The 23,217-nt window shown below is 32.9% G+C and overlaps 1 protein-coding gene across 4 annotated transcripts in view; it reads right to left on the bottom strand.

Moving 5' to 3' along the window:
* Nucleotides 1-317: 317 nt before the first annotated feature.
* KCNT2 (potassium sodium-activated channel subfamily T member 2) overlaps nucleotides 318-23,217 on the bottom strand; it is a 372,961-nt gene continuing 350,061 nt past the window's right edge. For all 4 annotated transcript variants that reach the window (XM_060142019.1, XM_060142020.1, XM_060142021.1 and 1 more), the window contains 2 exons: nucleotides 5,226-5,310; nucleotides 318-638 (listed from right to left, as the gene is read on the bottom strand). In XM_060142019.1, coding sequence (XP_059998002.1) covers nucleotides 527-638; nucleotides 5,226-5,310 — 197 coding nt within the window. In that variant the 3' untranslated portion in view covers nucleotides 318-526. The remainder of the gene's footprint in view (nucleotides 639-5,225; nucleotides 5,311-23,217) is intronic.

The raw sequence follows: 23,217 nt of genomic DNA, 5'->3' as shown, positions 1-23,217 counted from the left end.
ACACAAAAGTCAGCCACACAAGTTTGTCTGTTAATCTGTGTAGAGAAGGCCGGACACTTGTGATGAGCTCATTTTTTATAAAATGGCAAGTTTAAAGAATATAATAGGACACATTTAATTTTAAGTGGAGCAACAATCTTCTATGTCCATTGGGATGCACCAGATATAACTGGACTTCTAGTTTACTTTCATAAACCTTAATACTTTTTAAAAATTGGCTTCATACAGTTTGTATTATTGTCAAACAATGAAACATCAGGTTCAAATTCTTGCATTTCAATTTAGGTGTTCAAAATCATTCCATTGATGTCTTTCAAATATTAATGGGAGGAGTACCAACAAAGCAGTACTTTAAATTTCAAAATTATCTAAACTTCTAGGAGAATAGATTTTTTTTTAATATGAGAGAATTGGATATACTCCAATCTAGTTTATTTCATGCCAGCAACACTCTTGTTTTTCTAAGATTTAGAGTTGTTTCAAGCAAGATCCTTGTAGGAGAAAAAATCTCTTATTTTCTTTTTTATCAAAGCTGAGTTTCCTCCCGAGAATCTTGGCCTGTGGTGTTGCAGATGCTGTTTTTTCGACTGGGTTCACCATTTGGTAGGTAGGCCAGTGGATCGGGTCGGATTAAGTATCTAAGAAAAGAAAACAAGGCAAATAACTGTAATCAAAAAAACTAGTTCACATTGACACTTTAGATAGTTACTTTAAATTTATTTGTTCAGTGTTTAAAGTTATCGAAACTTGTCTCTATATAACGTTGGTGGAAGGACTTGCTATTTATTTGGCAATGGCTTGTAATAATTCTACACCTAAGAAAATTATCAAGATGAATATGGATGAATGAAGAATCATTATCTTTCAGTTAGGATACATTTCACCACCTCCATCTTTTCAAAAGTTTATGTTTTATTTTAGTATTTTGTTGATTTATTATTCTTTTCTTTGGCTATTTTTCTATCAAGGATACCTAAATCCTAGCCATGATTATATTAATCAGCTGCTCTTAGTGTTATTTTTATCATTCATAAATAAATTTGAACTACATTATTCTATAGGCTTTTTAATTTAAATATTCTATGATTCTATAAAATTAATGATTTCATAAACACTCTGGAGGATATTATACCTAGATAATATTTTAATTATTGGGAAATTTATTAACCTAAAATTCAGGTTATGCTATAGTAAGAAATTGGACAAAGAAAATAATTCTCAATTCATTCTACTAGTAAATAGGAAAATGTTCACCTGCCAAACTCACACATTTCAATAATGTTAGAATTTGTTTCAAGAGAGATGTTTTACTTCAGACCGTCAAGTGACATGAGCGTCCGTTTCTTGAGCGTGTCTGGACTACTGGGCTAGGTCCTGGCAATACAAAAAACCATACACTTCTGACCCCTGCAGAGGATTAACAGAGCGTAATTTATGAAACAGATAGAAAGATTAAAAAGAAATTCCAAACATCACAGAAAGACAAAAAGAACAACAGTGAATGAGGGAATAGTTTATTGAGGAGGTTGGATTGATGGCTTTCCAGGCTTAAGTGGAAACAAACAGAGAGGAAATGGGATACAGAAAAGGATGCTCCCAACACGTTTAGAAAATGAGTTTGACTTTAGAGGACCGGTTAGACCAGGAGATGATGGTAGGTAAATTCAGGAAGAAACATAGAAAGCAGCTAATAAAGGACTTTAAGTTTCAGGATAAGTAGTTTCTATTTCTGTTCCAAAGGCTTCCCACTGGAAGCCACTGAGGTTTTGGAAGGGAGAGAAGGAAAGTAAATATATGTAATACAGCATTCTAAAGGTCTTGTTCAGGTGCAAATGCAATTAGTATTTCATAGTTTTATAATAATGTTCGGAGTTACAAAATAAATGGAGAAACTATTTTAAAAGCAGGGACTCTAATGAAGATTTGTACTTCTCCTCTTAAAAACCAAAGGAAAAATATTCATAAAATATGTCCCTTAAAAGAGCAATTTCAAGTACTACAGTCTATTTTCTTGGATCAAATGAAAGTTGAGATTAGCATCCTTGGATCTATTTATTAACTAGATTTTGTTATCCAACCACCTGCTTTATAATTACTTTGAATATCAATAGCATAGTAGATCAATGAAGAAAACTAATAGTGCACATTAAGCTTTTTAACCCCATATCACCTAGTGATTTATTGTTCTTCAAATCAAATTATTGTTGCACCTTCATTTAAAATGAACTTTTGAAAGTGATATTTTAGAAAAACATAAAAGGTATGAGTATAATCCATTATCCCCTAAATTCATTGATGTAGCTGCAAAATTTCCTTTCCCTATTATAATCACTACTAAAAGTATGAGTCTAATAAAATAAGTTTCTTAAATGCATTTTTTGTACTGCTTGTCATGGTAGCATATTTTCTTGCTCCAGTTATACTAAAATTTAATTATATCGATGCAAAAAAACAGATCATGGAAAAAAAGAGTTCTTTTTCTTTTTTTATAGCAGTCAAGTTGATGTTTTAGCTTAAAACTAATAAAAAATAATAGCATCCAAAAGGCAGAATATTCCATGCTTATTTTACCTGTATATATTGTAACATCATATATTTTATTTTTATGTTTCAGTTTTAAAAAGTTTCAGGAATTATTTTGAATTATAAAATCTATCTGATGGAAGGATTTGTATTGATACATAGACTCAAAAGGTTAACACTATCTTCCCATGCCATCAAAAATAATCATGGCAAAGAATTATATTAGGCTCAAGAAATTTATGATTTGTTATGAAATAAAAATAAGGTAATCCCAACTTTTTTAAAAAAACATATATAGTTGATAATTTGAAAAAGAGGCATATGAAAGTTGGGACTACAAGGGCAGATTTTTTAAAAATTGCCTGATTTTATGGGTTAAAGGAAGAAAGACATGTGTAAATATGGACACAAGAAAAACGGAGCAGTTTTGCTGTATTACAGTCATATGCTAAGTAAAGTCTCCAGAATGGGCAGTTGAAAGCCAGGTGCATCACAAATAAGATATTTTCATCTAGCTTAAAGTGCTCCAAAAATTCAGCATCCCCACTGGATATAAAGTTTGACAGCCGCCTTAAGAACTCTAGCAGCTGGAATCACCATTCATCAGATTCCCCCAAGTTCCTATACTCTAACCAGTATCATCAGATGGCAAAGTAAAGCATTATTAAACTTGCTAGTTGTATCTTAGGTGACTTACAAAAATCTTTTCACACCGATTTTGGGTCAAAGTTACCCCTGCTGATGTATTTTCCTAAGAAGCTTTTGAAGCACATTCATCTTTTTGCCCTAAAACTGAGCAGTACTCAGCAGGCCAATATTCATTCTTCTACTTTTACTTCTTTATGTATCGCTTTTTTTCAAAAAATCATTCTCTTTTCGGTTTTATTCATTTAGAAGGTGAAAAGTAACTAGTTTCTATATAGAACTAGCTTCTTTCTAAAGCTTGGTACTGTATCTCTATATGCTTTCTAGACATTTCCACTTAGCACACTGAACAAGGTACCTAAACTCCAGCTCATCATCTCTCTTTTCTCCATACCCAACGACTACTCTTTCCTGCTTGAAAAAGTGCCTCCCTCTACTGACTTGTTTCAGTGAAGCAGTAATTTCTTTTGCAATCACATAGATTTGAAATCTGAAAGCCATGTGAGAGCCCTTATTTTCCAATTCCCAGACCAATGAACAAGTCTCACTCTTTGTCTCCATAAATTTACCTCCATAGGATCTTGTCTTTACAATCCATCATCCAGATGTTATGAGTGATTCTTATCTCTATCCTGCCAATCAGTTCTATTGCTTTTTACAGAGCTCTTTTTAAAAAAATTGAACCCTCCAACCCCAGCCAAAATCTCCCACGAAACTGACAGCATCTAATTGCTGGCATATTACTAGCTTTAGTTCTAAATCACTTGCATGGATCCACTTCATGCTCTGCATCACATAATGTTCTCACTCTTCTTAGTCACTGACCTTATTATTTCCAGGTTATAGATACTAACACATCCAAGACTTTTGAATCTTTGGCATTTGTTTTATGTCACCAATACAACCTGGAGTTAACTACCCTGTGTAAGCAGGCCTTGGTGCAGCTCAGCCTTAGGACCATGAACCTCAAGCTCAGACTCATTAGGAATTTCTCACCTAGGCTTACACCTACAACTGTCAAAATGCCTTTGCTAAAATCCTGCTACTTTCTCGCTCATATATCCAAGTGCTGCCCATTGTCTATAAGGTTGAATATCAATTCCTTATTTTGTCATCTAAGGTCCTTCCAAAGCCAGGTTTAATATGTTGCCAATATTATGTTTAACTAATTAACAAGAGATGTTAATACAAAGCTTTTACTCTGGTCAAAGTAGGCTCTGTAGTATTGCCAGCTGGCACACGTTATGCGATGCCCAGGCAGTGCATTTTCTCAAGCCATCTCCCTGTTCTGGAACAAATGTTCTGCATTTGTCCCCTCCTTTCTCTCCACCTGCACAAATTCCATCTACCCTGAGTGTCTAGTTCAAGTCCGTCGTCCTTTGTAATCCCTGTAGCTCACAATAATGGCTTCTCTCCTGAATTTTGAAAACCACCATCTCACTTAATCAATGCTTAAGTCATGTGACAAACTCATATATATACTGCTATTAAAAGTTTATGCTTAAATTGTAGTTTTGTTAATTAGAATGTAAACACTTTGAAATCAGGGAAAATGCCTTATTTGTTTCTATAGAGCACATTTTTAAGGCAACACTAGTACAACTGAACATGAATAATACATAGTTTTTGATGAATCAAATTACTACCATAGATCCTTTCCTAATAAGGGTTTTGACCAATTTTACCTTGGCTTTGAGAAACTCTCAGGTATTTCAAACTAGCTAGTGTGGGATATTTTAGGTTTTCCTTTGAGCTGATCTCTTCTTGTTCCACATATTTTCTATTATTTGTCCAAATGTATATTTGCTCACAAAATACAAAATTCATGCTGCTTTTTCCTTCTTTTTTAGCTCTACCATCCTACAATGCTTTTATATAGTATTACACACAGCAATATACAAAATGCATTTGTTTATTGAACACAAAAATTAGACTTTGATTTCCTAAGCATTTGTATCACAAGAAAGATAAGGGGCTATTATGGTGGAAATAAAAATATAAAAGTAAATAAATCAGTGGTTTTCTGAAAATACATGGCTTATGTGAGATCAACTTACACAACATCATTCAGCTCTAGTCTGGTATCTGGAGATGGGTTTATCAGGATGTAGGAGAGGGTACTTTGATGATCGTTCATTTCATCTAGAAGATAAATAAATGCCAAGTGTGTTATACCACTTACAGAAAATTACAGGAAGTACCTAAAAAGCACGAAGGCCTTAAATACTTTTGACTTCCTTACATGATATATCTGATATAAGACATGGTAATGTTCTTGCCAAATGCAAAGAATCCTGTGGAACAGAATTTAATTGTAAGTTTTAAGGGAAGTGTACCACGGGATCCTTTGTTTTTTCTCTAAAACAATACATATTTTAAATATAAAAAGCTGTGCCCTTTAAGTTTGTCAATTCACTCTGAAAACATCATCAGACTTCAAGTATGGAGAACTGAACTGGCACTGAAAATGAAAATAGCTTTAGGATTGAGATTTTTTAGCTGCTAAGGCTATGAGAAGGTGTAAATATAAAGCCACGTGGACACATACTCAATAAATATTAATCTTCCCAAGGGTAAAGTTTTTAGGCTGGGAGGGCACTGTTTCAAATCCTGCTCTAGAGCCATAGTACTCATCTAGCCACTTCAGTTGCAGACAAGCTTGGTTCCTAAAAGTAGTACTAAATTTTGCAGTTTGATCCAAAATCTAAGAATATATTTCATACTAATAGAGATATATCAATATATATCAAGTATATATCAAGATATATACTCAAGTAACTGCCTAAAATTAAAGATCGTTTTTAGGCCAACATAGCTGATCCTGATAATTTCCTACACTGGAAAATATATATTATTTTTATAAAATAACATCTACCACTAGCTTTGACTAGAAACCTGTCACTTGACTGTGAAAGACAGTAATTTCGGTTATGATCTTTCAAGTTGATATCCAGATGTGCCTTATTCTTAAGTCTATAAATGAACATCCTTATCTTACAAGGCAGATAAACTGCAGTATAATCGAACCCACCATAAGTTTGCCAGTAAAGCTATTATAATCATAAGATTGTCAAATTAATACTCAAATAAAGGAATATATTCAGTTGCATATCCCAGGGGCAGACACAAGGAATTGTATCCTGTCATGGGGATAAGATTGCCAGGCAAAATAGAGAATGCCCTGTGAAATCTGAATTTCAAATTAAAAATTAACAATTTTTTAGCATATATATATATATATATATATATATATATACACCAACTATTATAGGTAACACGCTTATATTAAAAATCATTTGTTGTTTATCTGAAATTTAAATTTAACTGGGAATCCTGTATTTTTACTTGCTAAATCTGCCAATCATACCTGGGGGAGGGGGTGGACGGCTAATTCAATCAGCTGGAGCTTGGAATTCCAATGAATATATAGCGATGAGCTTACTCCAAATAAGGTGCAATTTCAACTCAATGCATATTGTACTGGCAGAAGATTACCAGAATCATCTTTCTACATAAAAAGCAATTTTGACTTATGTATTATTTCTGAGAAATTTCCCCCTTGTGTGAATTTCCACAATAGTTAAACAAAAGAACAGAGGTTAATGGTGCATTCTGGAGACTAAAGCAGGATGCCCTGAAATGTGATAGGTCATTAGAAAATCTCCACCTATTTGGCTACGTATAACTCAATTTCTCATGTAAACAATGGCACTGTTGAAGTCTCTTATGTAAAGCAGTGAACATTATTGAACAGTGGCACCAGAGGGAAAACAATTTTAACAGATACCTTCTCAGTTAATATTGATACTCAACCCTTCTCCTTGATTATTAACATGATGTTGTAGTACTCATTTTTGGTTCTGGGATGAGGTCAAAATCTTATTGGTGACTTGGTATGCCTGTTACAAATGTAAAAACTGTCTAGATAACTGAGAACTTTACAGAACTAGGTATAACTATCGTGTCTGTTCAAGTAGATAGTTGGATTTTATCTTTCTGAAGATTTTTGTTTTTCCATGGACTCCAGGAATTGGAGCAAACATTTTGCTGATGTGCTCAATTCAATGATCCCATAAGGTTTATATGGAAACACGGGTAACATCGCAGTCAGAACTCATCACTCCTGGTCTTTCCTCACCCACCCCTCACTGACCTCCTCAGTGTTAAATTAACAGAATTAAAATAAATTGCTGAGCTCAAAGCTGTTCTCTCTTTCCTTCTGATGCCTGCCTTGCTGTAGGGTTCACCTTGTCTGCTTGTTCTCTGTCGTGCTGCTCTGTCTGGAAGTCCTACAGTTCACTCTCTTTCACTTTGTGACTTTAAGAATTAGACAGTGAGCTTTTAAAAGCCCATTGTAGTCATCTATCAAAATCACATTCAACAATCTAGTTGTATCAGCCCTAAGTCTGGTATTTTTGTCTCTACCAGTTATTCCCTACATATTTTTTAGTTATTTCTGAATTCTGGAGGGGGAAATATGGTAGGTTTCCTGTATTTTTAAGACCCTATCATAGTAATCACCATTGGTGGTGGCAAAGACATGAATGGATTGAATCTCTTGGGACTTCCCTGGCAGTCCAGTGGTTAAGACTCCATGCTTCCAAAGCAGGGGGCGCAGGTTCGATCCCTGGTCGGGGAACTAAGATCCCACATGCCGTTCAGGCAGCCAAAAAAAAAAAAAAATTGCAGATTGACCCTCCATATCTGTGGGCTCCATAGCTGCAGATTCAACCAACTGAAGATCAAAAGGCTCTTTACCACAAATATAATAACATATTTAGCGAAGAAAATAAATGCACTTAGGAAAATTTGGCTCATGAACCAGAATCGAGATTTTATCTCCTACCCAGCAAAAATATCTACTAAGGAAATCTATTGTGAGGACATTCAATGTGTTCTTAATAAGAATCTCTGACCTTGGTAAAATAAAAAGCACTAGATCATTTAAAGTGTCTTATAGAAATTATTGTTCATCATTGACATACTTATCTTAATAAAACTATTCTTCTTTGAAAAGTTGAAATAAATGAAGTAGAATACTGAAAACTTTAAAAGAAATTTGAGTCAAGTTAAACAACTACTAGTAGTGTTTACCAAGAAACTTCTTTTGTTGTATTAATTAGCATATGTAATTATTCAATCGAAATCTTCATATAGGAAATACTCTGCATAGAGTGTTTCAGGTAAATAGATCATAACAGAAAGGATACAGATGTATATTCCTATTGTTCTTACATAATAATTGATTGAGTCCCATTCCACACACATGAGTTTCATATTTTTGTTTTGTTTCAGTTTCTAAAACGTCCCTTTTGAAGTATTTTAAAAGCAGTTTTAAAAGAGGAGAATAAAATTTGATAAAATAAATTTAAATCTTACATGTATTTGTGTAGGTTTTGTTAAATAAGACTGCCAAAAACACACATCCATTGTGTATTGTTATCAGAGAAGCATTTCAAAGAATACAAAGGTATCAATGAAAAGCTCTGTTAAGAACAAAGACCCTGAAACCAGAGGGCTTGCATTGAAATCCTGGTTTCCCAATTATGCCGAGACCTTAGGCACATTACTTAATTTCTTAATCTTTCTCTGTTCAGTTTCCTCACCTGTAAAATGGGGTAGCAATAGTTTTTTGTCTTAAAGCTTATTATTAGAATTAAATGATAAATGAATAATAAGTATAATTTAACATTAATATATCAGAATAAATATACAGTTCTTAGAATCAATTCTGATCCAGAATATCAAGTGCTGTATAAAGGTTTCCTATTATCAGAGCAGGCAAATTCAATCCATAACTTGTAAATAATAATTGTACCTATATTGTGATATGAAGGTGTTGGCATGCAAAGATAGGGGAAGAAAAGTTTACAAAGAACCCCAAATGGGAAAGGCTGAAATGATTGAGTTTAAGTTGCAGAAAACAGGTCCTTGAGAATGGACTAAACAAGAAGGAGTTAGTTGGAGGCAATGTCAAAAGGGCAAGCTGGGTCCAGACCCTGGAGAGCTTTAGAGACCTTGATCAGAAGTTTGAATTTTAGTCTAAAGGCACAGGGAAGCCATTGAAAAGTTGTAAGGATGAGAGGTTTGGAGGCATGATCTGATTTCGTGTTGAGTATATCACTTTGGCTGCTCTGTGGGAAATGGACTTTGTGGGGGCTCAAATTTGCCCTCAGGGATAGTAGGCGAATAGTACAGAAGCCCAGGGGAGAGTCGATGGTGGCTTGGGAGCAATGGAAATGCAGGAAATTTGGGAGGAGGGAGGGAAAGATAGACGGAGAGCTTGAGAGAGCAAGAGAGCCATATAGAGAGAAAGGGGGGGAGGGGAGAGCAGAGTGAAGGAGGGAGGAAGGGAGGGAAGAAGAGATGGAGATGTTTTAGGATGGACACCACAGCACATCTGAATGCTGATGGAAAAGGCAAGTAATTAAAAAGGAAGAAATTGGTCTGTACCAGCGTGAGAGCATATTTTTTCTTCAGTGACACAAGAAATACCAGAGAAAATACTCTCCATTGCACAGTGCTTATCTCCCCAACAGGGTGCAGTCCAAATAACTGGTAATAACACAACCTAGAGATGATTTCCCTTTCCCCTCACCTGAATTTCCATCTACATTATGTGTTATCCACCTATGAAACGGGTTAGTTTTTTAGTGCTGATTTAACTGGCTCATGTATTCCAGTTTAGTATCAAACTGTGTTTATGAGTACAACTATTTTGTTCATTTTACTGAACTTACCAGTGTATTTTCAGGGAAGAAAAGGTGGCTAGAGGTATGGATAAAAGAATAAATATATTTAACCACCTCTACTTAAAATGATTTTCATTACCTTTCGATAATTTGGAAATACTTTATGATACACAAGATAAAAGCAAGAAATATACTCTCTTAACCTCCCTTCATATAAACATCCAGAAATCAAGGTGAGATGAAACAATTAGTCAAACAAGAAGAATGATATAAAGCAAAGCTTCAGAAATCACTCATTTTCAACTGTCATGAGCCTCCCCATCACTTACTAGCTTCATACACAAAACTAGTTACTTTAGACTCAATTTTCCTTTAAAATGGAGTATTTGATATTTCTTAACATTTAAAAATCTGTATTACTACCTTGTATAAATGGTAAAAGACCAAAACCCCCTTGCCATTTTTTAATGTGATAGAGAATTCAAAAAAAAGTGAATAATGTGTCTAAAAACGTACTATTTCTTCAATGGTTCAGGTTCAGTTTTGTTTTTTTAAAATGCTTTCTCCACTGCCCACCCTCCCCTAAACAAGTATTGACCTTTAGAGCTATTATGTGTCCCTAGTGAATGGAAACTGCTCAATAAATGCTAGTTTCTTTGAAAATACTATTACAATACTTTACATTAAGTGATGTGGGCTGAAACAGTACAGATTGTCTACAAAATAACAAACACAGGTGCACTTTAAAAAATAGAACATTAATTACATTCGCAAATAATGGGTTCAATATATTTTCAGGTGAATATTTCTAAATTTAAAACTATGATCTAGCTGATAATCTGAAAAAGTAAAATAAATACACTTCTACACAGAAAGTCCAAAAGGTTTTGGAAAGACCTTATTTATTTTCATTTTAGTAGTTGAACACACTACTTTAAACTTAAAGGTACTTCACCTGAAATAGTATCTGAGATTGAAGAAAAATGTATTGAACATATTATCTGAACAATTTAAAAATAAGTATATAGCATGTTTTTCAGTTTTGCAGCTAACCTGTAGTACCACCGTATGTCTTACCAGAGGCATTTTTATGATTAGTTGATAATCATAATTTATCACATGATATTCATTATTTTATTCTCCAATTTAGTCATTTAATAATGTTAACTGGGCATGATTATAGTCACAAATAATTCTAAATCTGGGGACAGCAATGAACAAGATAGGCAAAGTCTATAGGTTTACCTTTAACAAGTTAACTGTAAACTTCCTATATGATTTTAAGCATATAATTTAAGTTATCTTTGGATAATCATCATTGTTCTGTTTATCTCATAGACTTACTGGTAAAACAAAATAAGAAATTTACTAATTCAAAATGCACATTCAATGAGTTTTGATATATGCATAGAATAGTGCAACCTCTACCATAATTACAGCATAGAATATTTCTATAATGACAAAAAGATCCCTCTTACCCTTTTGCAGTCAATTCCCACCTTTCACCTCCAACCCCTAGAATCACTGATTTCTAGGAACAATAACTCTGCTAAGATCTTACAGTGTGTTTCTGTGTGGCTTTTTTTTTCCCTTTGTGTAATGTTTTTGTCAGGCATCCAAGTTATTGTATGGACCTACTTTAATATTAATATAGCCACTCCAGTTTTCTATGGATTTGTGATTATATGAAATATAATTGTATGCTTTTACTTTTGATCTATTTCTTTGTTCACATTTTAAGTTGGCTTCTTTTAGGCAACACAGAGCTGGATATTGCTTCTTTTAATCCCATCTGATGCCTTCTGCCTTTTAATTGAAATGTCTAGTCCATTTATATTTAATATAAGTATAGTTGAGTTTAAATCTACCATCTTGCTAGCTGTGTTTCACTTGTCCCAGATGTTCTTTGCTCCTCTTTTCTTCTTTCCCTGCCTTCTTTGGATTTAATGAGTTTTTAAAAAGCTCTTCATATGATCATTCCATTTTATTTGCACTATTAGTTTTTAGTTATATCTCTTTGATTTAGTTGTGTTGTAGTTTCTCTAGATCATGGGTTGGCAAATGTTTTTTTTTTTTTCTGTAAAGAATGAAATAATAAACATTTCAGACTTTTCAGACCATATGAGCTCTGTTTTACTTATTAAACTTTTTAAACTGTAAAGTGAAAGCAGCCATAAAAAATACAAAAACTAGCAAGAATGTTTGCTTTTCTCCAAAAACTGGTGTGCCGCAGTTTGCTGTCCCCTGCTCTAGGGTCTAAAATATACAGCTTTAACTTTTCGGTATCTACTCTTAAATAATACACCACTTCACATGTAATATAACAAGCTTACTACATTATACTTCTATTTCTTCCTTATTATCTGAGTTATTACTGCCATACTTCTTTGCTTCTATATATGCTATAAACCTTACAATGTTTGTTATAAACAGTGAATTATCTTTGAACAAAATTTTAAAAATAGAAATGTATATTTTACATGTGCCCACATACTTACTTATTTTGTTTAGATCTAACTTTCCACCTGGCATCATTTTCCTTCTATCTTAAGAACTTCTTTGAACATGTTTTTTAGACTGCAGAGCTGCTGTTGACAAATTTTCTCAGCTTTTTTTCCTAAAACTGTCCTTACTTGCTTTTAGTTTAGAAAGATATTTTTATAGAGTATTAGGTAGACTATTTTTTCCAGTACTCTAAAGAAGTTTCCCAACTGTGATTTGGTTTGAGAAGTTTCTGACAAGAAGTTCGCTATTGTTCTTTTATTTGTCTCTCATTCAAGAAAAAAAAAAAAAGACATCTTCCTCCGGCTTCTTTTCTGTTGTTGTTGTTTTTGTTTCCAAAATGCTCTTCTGCCTACATGGAAACACAATAAGAGGTAAGTATACTGTGTTGTCCAGCTTCTTTTGAGGCGTTTTATCATTGGCTTTTGGCAACTTTTTATATTGTGTCTTGGCATTATTTTATTTGTTATATTTATATTGCTTGAGTTTCACTGAGCTTCTTAGATCTTGAATAGAGTCCCCATCAAATTTGGAAAAAAAATGTTAGTCATTATTTCTTCAAATATCCATTCTCTTCCTCCTTCTGGTACCAATTACATGATTATCTGATACTGTCCCACAAGTAACTAACACTATTTTTTCAAGGTTTTTTTCTTTTCTTCTCTATTTTGCATTTTGGATAGTCTATTGCTATGGATTTATGTTCATTGATATTTTCTTCTGTGGTAGCTATTCTTATGTACATCCCATCCAGTACACATTTTATTTTGAATACTGCATTACAAATTCTAAACTCTAATAAGAGTTTCATATCTTCAATTTCTCTCCTTATTCTCCTGTTTCCCTCTACCACCTTAAACATATAGATAGTATTGTAATAACTATGTAATATTTGTGTTTTTTGAGTCTGTTTCTGTTGATTGATCTTTTTCTACTGGTACAGGTCATATTTTCTAATTTGGGGTCCTGTAAAAAGCTTAACTCATTTGTTAACCTTTTCTCAGGTAACAAAGTTATATGCTAATTTTTTCCAATATCTGCACACACTGATTTATATTTTTTCTAGTTATTTAAATTGAGAGCATAAACAGTCATCATAATTGGAAATTTCTTCTTACTGTTTTAATGTATTTAGAAAGCTCATTCTTTTCTCTCATTGACTATTTATACTCAACTCATAATAAAATGTTGGAAGTAAAAAGTTCACTCAACCAATTAAATTTTTTTCTCAATGACAAAAAAAATATTTTATTTTATTCAAATGGCCACATTTTTCTTACACTTATGCCAAAACACAATACTTGAATTTCCAGTTGTAAAAATAAAATATATGTATATTTAAGTGCAATTAAGTTAACCATGGTGTTAAATTATGTAAAAATGTTGATATCATTGAGAAATTAATGTTCTGGGAAGGATATGATACAACTCCATGAAACAAAACTTTATAGTTTTACTTTAGGGATATATGGAAAATTCATTGCAGAAATAATTTCATTTACCATAAATCATTATCAGCTCAGCAATTACCTCCTTTGAAAGCTTCATTACTTTATCTATTAAGAAAACCATTGAGTTTGTTTCTTTCTATTAACATTCTATATACAAAATGAGATTAACATAAAAACCATGGATTTATCCTTCTGTGTCTGCCTGCCACCTTGTGAGAATGGGTCAGTTCTGGAAACATTAAATCGTCCATTTTCTAGAAATCTATACTGGCAGTATATACTGATTGTACATGTCAACACTATTGTACTAATTTATATTGGGAGATGGAAAATGATATATTTCAAAAATCAATAAAAATCCAGTGTCAATTTCTTTTGAAATAATAAATTGTTATTGAAGTCATTACAGTGATCTCAGATACTTATATTATTCCTCCTAAATACTAAATGTTGTAAAACACGCTAGAAAAATACCTAGCTTTGATGCCTTTTCCCTCTTTGGTAATTTGTTTTAGGATAAATTTGTAAGTAATCTTTTACTAGAAAAAAGGTACCTAACCTATTGTTTAGAATTTGGAGGAATTTTTTATTAAAAGCCTATATGAAAATGGTCAATGATTTATAAAAGAGTCTAAAAATAGAAGTTGATGGTTTTACTATTACTATTACTGCTACTATTACTACTACTGCCATCACCATATATATCATACATTTGGGTGGGAATAACAATCCTTTCTTGTTATTTTTGCTTGCTTCTATCCCATAAGAAAGAGGATGATTAAGAATTAAGTCACCATATTAACTATAAAAAAAGCTCTTGGTTAACCCATCCGTTATTTCAGGCAAATTATGAATTTACTTAACAAAGAAACTAAGGCTTCCTGGTGGATGTAATGAAAGCCATGTCTAACTAGAAGTTACTCTTTGTCACTTAAAAGGATTTCATTTTTTTCCCCCTTGGCATTCCCTCATTTACTAACAGTATGAAACGTAAAATAAACCATGTCAAAATCAGCTAGAATCTGTAGCAGCGGTCACACCAGGAGCACTTACTTGCCGATTTATAATATGAAAATATATTCTATTTTATATAATACAAAATCTTATAATATAAATATTGAATATTAAAAATATGCATCAGTCTAAGTGCTAATCATTAAGAGTCTGTTAACAGTGTTTAAGAATAGTTCTTAGTGACTATGAAAGCCAAATAGATTGTTGAAGAATAATGCCAGTTATTAACAGAAAGAAAATAATAACTATATATTTGCAGCACAGTTTATAGACTGAAAAATCTTTTGTCACATGCATTCTATTATTTCATGTCTCACCCCTTTGGAAGACCTGATTACCCTTATTTGATGGTTGAAGAACATGAAATTCAGGGACACAGTGACTTACCCAAGGACACATGGCCAGTTAGTATATAATGCCATGATCTTTGAGGTCAGTAAGTTTTTAAAGTTATATCGAAGATGTTTTCAAACAAATTTCAATGAAAAGCAGGCAGAATTTGTAGATTCTCATATTATTTAATTTCCCAAGACAGGCAGGTCCTCAAATTCTGTCTCCCAAACCCCTGGGGCCAGATGTCTACCAGAACTGAATATTTTAGATTTAGAAAGTAATATTGGGCACATAATGTAGTTCATGTAATACACTCAGTTGGGCCTGAAGCAACAGAAAATTTCATATTTCTGTAGCAAACATATGAATATTCACAATAAATCTGATAAAGGATACAAAGAGTTTCAAGAAGTTTGGATAAGGTTCAGCATTTATACAAGTTTTAGTGTCAAACCTGCTTAAAAATTCAGTCTTCAGAAGTTTTGTATTTTGAAATTGCAAGTGAGGGATTATATACCTGTTATCTCATTAATGTCTTTTGGGGGATAGGTATATGTTTATCTTAGTTAATACATGCACAAGCATTTATAGTATTTCAACCTAACCTGTAGAGATAGGCATGTCAGGAAATATTAAAAATGTTATCCCCTGGTTTTTAAGAATTACCTTTCTTTTGGAATTGAATACTATAAAAAACAAGTGAGAGGTAATCCATGCCTTCAGCAAGCATGGTTAATTATCAAATATTAAGTTAGTGACTTTTTAGATTTTAAGCATTTTTTTTTCAGTGTTTCTTTATGATTTCCTACTATTTGAGATATAATTAAGCTTTTCTTTAAATAGTATAAAAATAACTTTTCTAATCTATCACTTATAAAGCAGCATTGTTCTACAAGTTTGATCATTTGAAGTGATTTTCATGCAAACACTTAGTTGAAAGCTAAATTCAGAAAGAGGACAGAGAAAGAGGATCCAGGAAAGGATATTGCAGGGATAGAGCAGGGAAAATAAGAATCCTTTGTATGTGACAGTGTTCTCAGAAAAGGGGTAGAGAAGGAGAAATGTGTGGAGAGTAAATGTGAGGTAATAATGCACAGACATGGAATGTAATTAATAGATAAAAGAAAGAACACAAGAGAAAAGGTGAAGACTAAAGGGTGTGTGTGTGTGCACGTGTGTGTGCATGCACATGTGTGTGCATGTGTGTTTCTGTTGGGATTATGGGAAGGAGATCTGATTTCCTTGGAAGAAGAACTAAGAGAAAGGAAAGGGAGAAACATGAAAGATTAGGAAAGAGTGGGATTAGATGACAGAATCTGGATTTGAAGGAGCCAGGAAGAAGTAGGATTAAAAGCATGGGAAAAGAATCCTTTCTTTTCATCTGAAGCAAACAAGTTAATTATAAAATTAATTCAGAAGAAGAAGCATCCAAATATAGCTAAGCAAATATTGAAAAAGAAGAGTGCAGTGCTCCTAGCCCTACCAGATATCAAAGACTCCAATTAAAACAGTAGGTGTTTTTGTCAGAAGAGGCAGACAGACCATTGTAACATGACAGAAAGTATAGAAATAGACCCAATAACAAGTACAAATTTAGGATCTGCTAAAACAGGATCTAAAAAACAATAGAATGGGGTGTGCATTTTAATAAGTGGTATTGTATAACTAAATATGAAAAAATATCTTAGATAATACAAAACTGTGTTCCCTTGCTCACCATATATACCAGGATAAATTCCAAACAGATGGGATATTTAGATGCAAAATGTGAAACCAAATAAGTAATGGAAAAAAAAACATAGAAGAATTTCTCTCTAAACTGGAAGAGAGAAACATGTTCCTATTACTTAAAATTGATCAGTAATCATGCAAATGATTTAAAAATTGGATTAAAATATAAAATAATGAAAGTAAAAAAGAAAAAGAATAAGCTGAGAAAGGAATATTTGCCATTAATATCCATAGTTCTAATTTACCTAATACATAAGCACCTCTAAAAATATTAAGAACAAAAAATAAATCTATAAAAATTGGCTAGATATGAATAATTCACTAAAAATGACTCTTAACCACATGAAAGGATGCTTGACCTCATCAGAATAAGAAGGCATGCTGAGAAACCACTTAAAAAATCTATTAGATTGGCAACACATGCAAAAGTCTAACAACACATTCTGTTGGCAAGGTTTTGAGAAAATGGTCTCTCATACTTTTCTGGCAGAAACGCAAAATCATACATATTTAAGGAGGAAAATTTTTCCAATAGCAAAATTTTATATATATATACACATTTAATCTTTAATCCAGTAATCTCACTGTTAGATATCCATCCCAAAGACACACTGAGAAAAAACACAGAAAGATGTAGGCATATGCCTATTAATTGTAAGACTTTGTAATTAGAAAAGACAGAAAGGACTAGCTTAATAGACTAAGATACATTTATACAATGGAGCATTAGGCAGCTGTAAAAAGAAATAATTTTCTATATTCTACTAAATCAGTGATCTCCAGGATGTATTGTTAAGTGAAAGAAGTAATGTGGGAAAAAAAAGAAAGGAACATATCATGCTACCACATATATTTTTAAATTTATAATTAAAAATGGAAGGATAAACCATAAAGTTAAAAAAGGTTACTCACGGAGGAGAAGGAGATTGTGTGGCAGTGACAGGGACAGATGTTAAATTTCTTTGAATATAATTTGTATTAAATATTTCTCTTTGGACTGTGTACATAGTTTACATAACTAAAAAACAAAATTAAATTTTAGAAAAAGCAATTCTTAAACACTGAAAACAGAAATGAGTCTAAATTTATATCCAATTGATAGTATAACCACATCAAGAAGAACTTTTCCAAGACTTAGAATAGTTTTACTAAACATCCCTATTGGGCTAGTTTATAAAGTAAAGAATGCATAAAAATGCATTTTTAGCAATTATAGTGTTAATATTCACATTATATTATATTCTGAGACTGTTTTATATATACTGTGAAAATATACAATATGATTTTTTATAATTCAATCATTTCTATTGTTATTGACAAGCAGTAATCTAGGTGTAGGAAAAAGAAAGTACAGATATAGGACAGGAAAAGTTAAATAAAATCCCTATAGCCTGCATTTTAATTGTAAGTATCCATATGAACTGGTGAAATAGTTTACCTATCTATCTATCATCTATCTATCTATCAACTGTCTATCTATCTATCTATCTATCTATCTATCTATCTATCATCTATCTACCTAATCTTTTAGCTCTTGACTGAAAAACTCAGATAAAGTGACAAACACAGTAAAAATGAACATCTCTGAAACTTGGTTATAATCTTGAAATACCATTTCCCACTAAAAGAGACAGGAGGGATGGCTTATTTTAGGTGGGGAGCATTTAGTCCTACAGAGAGCAAGGGAAGTCGAGCACAGACAGTTGATGTCATGACAAAAGGACCCAGGAGGCTATCTGAAGAAGCTCCCACTGGCCAAATTTAGAACAACATGATGAATAATCTAATAACATACGGATTAAAACATATAAAATACATTTAAATCTAGGAGTTCATAGTAATAACAAAAAACGGTTAAAAAAACAAAAGGCAGGGAATAGAATAGGCCAACTTAGAGTGGAAATTCAGAGTCTAGGAAACCGCAGGAGAGTGAGTTTCTTCAAGAAATAGATTGCAGTAGGAAAAATACAAAATGAGGGAAATTAAAAATGATTTAACAAACTTGTCACCCATCTCCATGCACAGACCTTCATTAATCCTAATTTAAATAAAGTCTAAAAAATTTATGACATTTGTGAGGTCACTGGAAATTTGAACAAGTGAACACTCGATGATATTAAAATTATTTTTAAGTGTGAAAATGGTAGGTGGCTATATTTTTTAAACTAGTACTTAAATGATAGATCTACTATCTATATATTTCAGTATCTACTGAAATATATGAGGTCTGAAATTTACCTGAAATTAATATGAAACATGAAGGAAATTGGTGGGCATATACATGGAAGAAAATAGGCCATGAGTTGATAATTGTTGAAGCAGTAAAATGAGTATACGTGGGTTCATTATACTTTTCTTTCTACATTTATTCATGCTTGAAATTTTCTATATTAAAATTTTTTTTAATCAAGAATAAGACAGAAAGGTTAGTCTCGGGCAGAAAGGACACCTTTTCCTCTGAAGCTGCAAACATTCTGGCTTATTTTTAAAACACTCACCCTTCCACTCTTGCCATCATTCTCAACAGACGATTATACCTCTTAACTATCACGTGAAATATTACTCAACTTCCTGTCAAAATACCTACCTGTTTATGCATTTTAAAACAGTCATCTTTTCCTCATTTCCAAATATCTAAGCAAGGGCTCCAACTGTGATATCTTTCCTATATTTTCTTTCAACTTCTCCACTGGTGGCTTAATCTTATTTAAACATGCTCTTACCTCTCTGACCTTAAAAAAAAAAAAAAAAAAGAAAAATAGTCCCTCTTCCCTCTCTACTTTCTCATCCAGATTCTTCCAGATTTCTCACCTCTCCTTCACAATGACATTTCTTAAAAAACATCCACTGAGTCAGAGAATAGTTGTCTTTCAAAAGATATTTGCCTTGTCTTCCTAAATATTAGATTCAGGCCACTGAAAATGAAACATACTTGCTTGCCAATGGGACATAGTGGAAATGGTGTACACAACTACTTGGTAATATCTTTTAATTGAGGAGACAACCCTTTCTTCTCTGGTCTCTGCCTCCTTCCTCCTGGATGGAATTTCAACATACGTCTTGTACCGTGATATGACTTTGGCAATGGAAACAATAGATCACGGAGCAATAAGACAGAAGACTAAATTTTCAGTATCTTGAGGTTCTTAATATATGAAATCCACTATATCTAGATCTTAATTCATCCTAACGCTACTCAAATCTGGCTTTCACACATGCTATCCAACTGATACTATCCTCACCAAGGTCAGCAATGATATATCACTATACTTTCTGCACTATTAATCATTCCTTCCCATTTCTCTACTGCAAAATTTCAACATTTTTTTCATATCATAAAACACATAGGACATACAACTTTATATTACATTGGGGTAGCAGACAAACCTGCTTATGACTAGAAGTGACCAGCTTCTGACCAACCCAGGCCCCACCTGGCCTTTGAAAGGTATAAAGAATCAATGTAACAATAAAATATGTAACCGACTGATAGCATATTATTGTACTATGACACATCTTTTGGGTAATTCAGTTCTAGACACTTCAGCCTCTTGTTTTATAAAGAAAATAATTCTTCCCTTAACATTCCAGGAGTGTATTTTCTAGAGTTCTCTTGTAGTCCTTCACCTGGGGTTATTCCATCTACTTCTATGACCTTACTCAAAATCTATAGGCTGATGACTCCCAAGTCTATATACACATCTCATTTGTTCTTCTTGAGCACCGGACAGCAGAAATCTAGCCTCTTATGGATCATTATCCATTTGAAGTCTTCCAGGCACTCAAATTAAATGTATTATCTTCACCCCAAAGTATTCCTCTTCTTCTAAGCTCAGTGAATGTCACCACCATGCACTTACTTGCTCCAGCTAGAACACTCAAAAGTCATCTTTTTACTCCCTTTTCTCTCCTTTCTGTCTCATATCCAATAGGTCAAAAGAAATCTATTCATTCTCTTGAATCAGGCGACACCTACTCAAGAAAAATCAGATTATGACTCGTGGTTAAATCAATCATCATGCATTGCGTATAAAGCACTTAAAAATATTTGAAATCTGTAAAGCGCTACAAAATATTGACACTAATGTAGGAAAAATAAGTGGTCCAGTGGATACACAAAAATATATGGAGTCAAAAGTCACAAGTTAAAGGACTGACTTGAGTGTATACTAGGTTGGAAGATCCAAGTAAATCGTTTATATTTGAGACCCAGTTTTCTCATCTGTAAGCACTCCATTTGTTCATGCAATCAACATGCAGCTACTGGGTTCCTATGTGTCAGGAAATGTGTAATTGGTTTACGGATACAAAGATTAAAGAATGAGTAAGACATTTCCTTTTTCCCCAAAAAAGAAAGGCAAAGATGTAAAACAATAATTGTCTCATAGCATGTATTCTGCTTGAAGACAACATTGCCCCCAAGGGTGCAAAATGTGTTTGTTTGTTTGTTTTTTGAGGTGGGCAAAAAAAAATTACTTTTTTTATGTATAAAGCACAGACAGACACACAGTACTTAGACAGATACATGGTAGATCTGTGGGATTAGCTGAATGCCAGTTCTGGGCTAAGCACATTATTATTCATTATCCCATTTGTCCTTCACAACAAAACCTACAACATAGGTATTATTATTTCTATTTCAGAAATCAGAAAATGGCCTTGAGAAGTTAAATAATACAACAAATCTACCAGCTGACACTAGAATATAAATTCCATAAATGCAGAGGTCTTGTCTGAATAGGTCATTGGTCTATTCCGAGTACCTGGAACAGTACCTGACACTAAGAAGGCAACCTAATAATATCTGTTGAATGGATGAATTATTGTGAGTTAGGAATAAATGGAGAAGTTCAGAGGCCCATGATGCATTAGATTCCAAATCCTGTTTTCATAATCGCTATGTTATTGGAGGGCCCCAATACAGGACTTAGAACGGATTGATGGATCTATGGGTAGATAGATGGATAGAATGGATGGAGAAAGAAAGAAGGAAAGAAAAGAGAAAAAACGGTGGACAGTGTCTGTTCTTCCTTCCTGTAAGAATTAGCATGAGAATTAAATTAATAAATTTACATTAAAAAAAGAGAATGGCTAAATGTAAGGTAACTGATAGAAATTTTATTAGCAATAACATAATATGCTTTCCTGATGATTCTCCCATGCAGTCAGTTCACGCATCTTGTGTCTCTCAGAGTCAAACTATTATTTGCCACACTGCCTTCAGGACCAGCCTGGGGTTATAATGTTCATGAAACACAGCTGGAACTTGGATGGATAATCACGTACTAGAACTTAAAAAAAAAAAAGAAAAAAAATACCTGAATAATAACTAGAAAAAGTACATGTAATTATAGGACTAAGAAGTACAATCATACTTCATGTCATTAAATTGGCAAAGAGCTCCTAACATAATTTTTAAATTAAGATTTTTTTCTTTTAATTTGCCTCAATATAAGACCTTTGGTGCTTATATTAAAATTATTCGTCATGAATGAGTCTGTACTACATTTTAAGTAAGTGAAATATAATTATGAATTTCAAGTACCTATGGAATCCTGACTTCAACATATTTCAAGTTTATGTCCTCGAGCAAGATCTTTTACCTCTCGAACTTCAACTTCTTGAAGGGCAAAATGGGACACACATCTAATCAGTGTTTATAAGGAGTAATAAGAAAATATACATAAAGCACCTAACACAATTCCTGGCATAGATTAGGTACTCAGTAAATATGCTTCATCTTCTTGTTCAAAGAAACACAGATAACTTCTTTTAAACTCCATCCAGTTCAATGATTAAAATTTCTCCCTATGTACACTGTTTCAAGTTGAGACTTTAATAATAAAGATGAGATGGGGGCACATACGGCATTTATTCTATGTTACCCTTAAAACCTACATGATACTGACATCTTAGCTCCTGATTTACCCAAGTTATGTATATATATACATATATATGTATATATATATAACAAACTAAAACACCTTATTTATTATTTGATTTTCTCATATGTTGACTAAATTTCCTTTAAATAAAATTCTTATAGTGATAAATGACATATTTTAAAATTGTCTTTGCATTATTTATTTAAGCTGTGCTATATGCAATATATATATATTACGATCATATATCAACATAAGAGCATAACAATCATTGGGACATATCTGCACTGTATGAGGTTAAGCACTATTTGAGCTTCAGATGAAAGCTTTTGAAGATTCTTTGTTTCTGGATCACAACAAACTGAACAAATTTTATAGAAACATTTTGGTTCATCTGTGGCTCATCCATTTAGTTACTTGCCAATGCCACAAATTTATTTTATC

This window comes from Lagenorhynchus albirostris, chromosome 2, assembly GCF_949774975.1.
Source record: "Lagenorhynchus albirostris chromosome 2, mLagAlb1.1, whole genome shotgun sequence".
NCBI lineage: Eukaryota > Metazoa > Chordata > Mammalia > Artiodactyla > Delphinidae > Lagenorhynchus > Lagenorhynchus albirostris.
The sequence above is the reverse complement of the archived record's forward strand: the minus strand, read 5'-3'. Positions and strand labels throughout refer to the sequence as shown.